The 5,000-nt window shown below is 27.7% G+C and overlaps 1 protein-coding gene across 1 annotated transcript in view; it reads right to left on the bottom strand.

Moving 5' to 3' along the window:
- Positions 1-506: 506 nt before the first annotated feature.
- LOC129615845 (uncharacterized) overlaps positions 507-5,000 on the bottom strand; it is a 4,895-nt gene continuing 401 nt past the window's right edge. Inside the window, exons 2-5 of the mRNA XM_055531229.1 lie at positions 4,737-4,835; positions 4,166-4,593; positions 3,608-3,856; positions 507-1,112 (exon numbers count right to left, since the gene is read on the bottom strand). Coding sequence (XP_055387204.1) covers positions 507-1,112; positions 3,608-3,856; positions 4,166-4,593; positions 4,737-4,835 — 1,382 coding nt within the window. The remainder of the gene's footprint in view (positions 1,113-3,607; positions 3,857-4,165; positions 4,594-4,736; positions 4,836-5,000) is intronic.

Below are 5,000 nucleotides of genomic sequence, written 5' to 3'. Positions count from 1 at the left end.
AATTATAACAAAGTACAATATAGTGTAATATGATATTACAAAAAATTTACTAAAAAAAGTCAAAAATGTTTCTACTTATGACAATAAAAGAAAATATAATTAGGTCAATGAATTACTTAAAAATTGTGGTAGGTTATGGTTATAACGTGGTACATTTTTAAATCATCAGCGTAGGTTAGATGAGAAATACCCGATAGACAATGAGAGAGGTCAGAAATAAAGACATTGAAAAGAATAGGGCCTAGATGACTTCTTTGAGGAACACCGGAATGAACGCGAATAGGTTTAGATTTAATCCCCTGGAATTTAACGAATTGGGTTCTCCCCGAGAAGTAAGATTTGAGCCAGCCTAGTAGAGGGAACTTAAAACCAAAATTAACTAGTTTACGCTCCAAGGTATTGTGATCGATGCGGTCAAAAGCTTTACTGAAATCCGTATATATCGTATCAACTTGAAAACCTTTCTTCATTAATGAAAGAACGTCAGATGTGAAAACTGCAAGATTTTAGGTTGTCGAGCGACCAGTCCTAAAGCCATGTTGCTCGTTATTTAATAATGGATTGATGACCGGTGCAAGTATATCAGTAACTAATTTTTCAAATAATTTTGGGATAGCAGACTGAATAGCAATACCTCTGTAGTTTTCTATCGCTGTTTTGTCACCTTTTTTGTGAATTAGTATTAGATACGAATTTTTCCAAGCTGATGGAAAAATTCCGGTGGATATAGATCTGTTAAATATTGAGGTAAGAGGGTTTGACAGGGTGTAGCGACAATTGTAAAGAAATATTGGTGGCAGAAGGTCAGGACCAGATCCCTTCTTAACGTCTAGACTACTGATGCCCTGAAAAACATTTTCTACCGATAAATGAAAGTATTCGAAAAGCGGGTTGGTATTATTAACAAGGAGTGCAGGATTGAAATTAACATTATTAGAGGGTAACTCAGGGCGATAAATTTGCTGGAAGTTGTCAGCAAAAAAGTTACAAATTTCCGTTGGAGATGAAGACATTTTGCCATTCATACACATCGAAATCGGGTAACCTGATGATTTACGTTTAGTGTTAACGAAGTCGAAAAACTTTTTAGGGTTGCTCATTATTGAGTTAATCTTAAATTCATTCGCCAACTCATTATAATCATTTATAAGTGAGTGTTGTCATTACCAGAGTGCTTAATTTTATGGTACAATTTATTTCTCCGGTTGCGTAAATGTCTTAAATTACGGTCTAACCAAGGTTCTTTTAAATTGTCTTTTCTACGGATTTTCGGAACATGGTTGTCAATCACTTCAAAAGATAATGGAATAAAAATCATAGATAATATTATCTAAATTATGCTGCTCCAACAACGTTTCCCAATCAATTATACTAAGGGCATAATTGATACCGTGGTAATCAGCGTTCATAAAATCATGTACAATTTCGTTATTGTAAGTATTTGAGAACTTATGGTTGGAATAGGGTAGTTCTAAAACCAACGCGTTGTGATAATAATAATAATAATAATAATAATAATAATAATTATAATAATAGTAATAACAATAATACTAAAGGTAATAATAATAATAATAATAATGATAATAATAATAATAACAATAAAAATAATAATAATAATAATAATACCCATAAAAATAATAATAATAATAATAATAATAATAATAATAATAATATTAATAATAATAGTAATAAATACAATTCTTATAACGATAATACTAATACTAATAATAATAATAATAATAGTAATAATACTAAAAGCAATAATAATAATAATAATAATCAATATAATTGTTATAATAATAATAATAATACTAATAATAATTATAATAATAATAATAATAATAATAATAATAGTAATAATACTAAATGTAATAATAATAATAATAATAATAATAGTAATAATAATAAAAATAATAACAATAATAACAATAATAATAATAATAATAATAATAATTATAATAATATTAATAATAATATTAATGATAGTAATAATACTAATAGCAATTATAATAATAATAACAATAATAATAATAATAACAATTATAATAACAATAATACTAATAATAATAATGATAGTAATAATTAAAATGATAATAATAATAATAAAAATAATAATAGTAGTAACACTGAAAGTAATAATAATAATAATAATAATAATAATCATAATAATAATTCTATTAATAATGATAATAATAATAATAATAATAATAGTAATAATACTAATAATAGTAATAATAATAATAATAATAATAATAATAATAATAATAATGATAATAATAATAATAATGATAATAATACAAATAGTAATATTAATAATAATAATAATAATAATAATAATAATAATAATAATAGTAATAATACTAAAAGTAATAATAATAATAATAATAATAATAATAATAATAATAATAATAATAATAATAATAATAGCAATAATAATAATAATAATAATAATAATAATAATAATAATAATAATAATAATAATAATAATAATAATAATAATAATAATAATAATAGCAATAATAATAATAATAATTTTATTTTTTATTTTATTTATTTACACCAAACAAGGTGCTAACATAATTTATATTAATTTACAAAAAGAACTTATTACACACAAAATACAAAAAAATTGCTTATACTTAATACAGGAAACAATAAATACAAACAATAAATACATAACTGCTGATGCAGCAAAATTAGAAATTTTAAGTATAACAAACAAAAGTGAATCAAAAGAAAAAACATAAATTATAACAAAGTACAATATAGTGTAATATGATATTACAAAAAATTTACTAAAAAAAGTCAAAAATGTTTCTACTTATGACAATAAAAGAAAATATAATTAGGTCAATGAATTACTTAAAAATTGTGGTAGGTTATGGTTATAACGTGGTACATTTTTAAATCATCAGCGTAGGTTAGATGAGAAATACCCGATAAACAATGAGAGAGGTCAGAAATAAAGACATTGAAAAGAATAGGGCCTAGATGACTTCTTTGAGGAACACCGGAATGAACGCGAATAGGTTTAGATTTAATCCCCTGGAATTTAACGAATTGGGTTCTCCCCGAGAAGTAAGATTTGAGCCAGCCTAGTAGAAGGAACTTAAAACCAAAATTAACTAGTTTACGCTCCAAGGTATTGTGATCGATGCGGTCAAAAGCTTTACTGAAATCCGTATATATCGTATGAACTTGAAAACCTTTCTTCATTAATGAAAGAACGTCAGATGTGAAAACTGCAAGATTTGAGGTTGTCGAGCGACCAGTTCTAAAACCATGTTGCTCGTTATTTAATAATGGATTGATGACCGGTGCAAGTATATTAGTAACTAATTTTTCAAATAATTTTGGGATAGCAGACTGAATAGCAATACCTCTGTAGTTCTATCGCTGTTTTGTCACCTTTTTTGTGAATTAGTATCAGATACGAATTTTTCCAAGCTGATGGAAAAATTCCGGTGGATATAGATCTGTTAAATATTGAGGTAAGAGGGTTTGACAGGGTGTAGCGACAATTGTAAAGAAATATTGGTGGCAGAAGGTCAGGACCAGATCCCTTCTTAACGTCTAGACTACTGATGCCCTGAAAAACATTTTCTACCGATAAATGAAAGTATTCGAAAAGCGGGTTCATATTATTAACAAGGGGTGCAGGATTGAAATTAACATTATTAGAGGGTAACTCAGGGCGATAAATTTGCTGGAAGTTGTCAGCAAAAAAGTTACAAATTTCCGTGGGAGATGAAGACATTTTGCCATTCATACACATCGAAATCGGGTAACCTGATGATTTACGTTCAGTGTTAACGAAGTCGAAAAATTTTTTAGGGTTGCTCATTATTGAGTTAATCTTAAATTCATTCGCCAACTCATTATAATCATTTATAAGTGAGTGTTGTCATTACCAGAGTGCTTAATTTTATGGTACAATTTATTTCTCCGGTTGCGTAAATGTCTTAAATTACGGTCTAACCGAGGTTCTTTTAATTTGTCTTTTCTATGGATTTTCGGAACATGGTTGTCAATCATTTCAAAAGATAATGGAATAAAAATCATAGATAATATTATATAAATTATGCTGCTCCAACAACGTTTCCCAATCAATTATACTAAGGGCATAATTGATACCGTGGTAATCAGCGTTCATAAAATCATGTACAATTTCGTTATTGTAAGTATTTGAGAACTTATGGTTGGAATAGGGTAGTTCTAAAACCAACGCGTTGTGATGGATTGAGTTTCGGAAAATATTTTCTTCGTCAGTGTCAGAACGAACATTAATGGTGTCGTAAGCATTAGAAAATGCTAAATCCAACCAATTACCTCTACTGTTGGGGTAACGAAAAACCTGCTGTAAGTCGTTCCCATAAAAAGTACTAATAAGGTCAAAATCTATATCTTCTATGAAATTGATAGGAAGAAGTTGGTTATCAAAATCATCGATGACAAAAGATAATGATGGTCGATTGAAATCACCCAAAATTACAATATTATCGTCCTCATTCATAATTTTGAATATATCGTTATATATTGCAAAGAAATTATTGTATGAGGACTCGTCAGAATTTGGGGGAAAGTACATCACACCTATGTAGGTATAATTTTTACCTGAGTGAACTTTAATAAATTGATGGTCAAAAGTTGAAAAAACCCTAGAAGATACCAATTGACTTGGTCCATGATTATTGGTGGCGATAAAAATTCCGCCCCCCCCCCCCCCATAGATTGACCTGTGGAATTATAATCACGGTCATTTCTATATACGGACCAAGTGCTATCAAGTATTTCTTCATTTTTGAATGAATCGTTTAACCAGGTTTCAGTGAAGACTAGAATATTAAAATTGCATGATTTGGCGTCAATAAAAAGGTTTTTTAGTTTACCTTTCAAACCACTGCGATTATGGTAAAACATATTAAGGAGTTTTCCACTCTTATTGGTATTGTCAATTAAACGTATGAGATTATTTTGACGTGCAGGGACGAAAAAACTTA

This window comes from Condylostylus longicornis, unplaced genomic scaffold (genome assembly GCF_029603195.1).
Source record: "Condylostylus longicornis isolate FDR11 unplaced genomic scaffold, ASM2960319v2 ptg000152l, whole genome shotgun sequence".
NCBI classification, from domain to species: domain Eukaryota; kingdom Metazoa; phylum Arthropoda; class Insecta; order Diptera; family Dolichopodidae; genus Condylostylus; species Condylostylus longicornis.
Note: the sequence above shows the minus strand (reverse complement) of the source record. Positions and strands in the feature narration are given on the sequence as shown.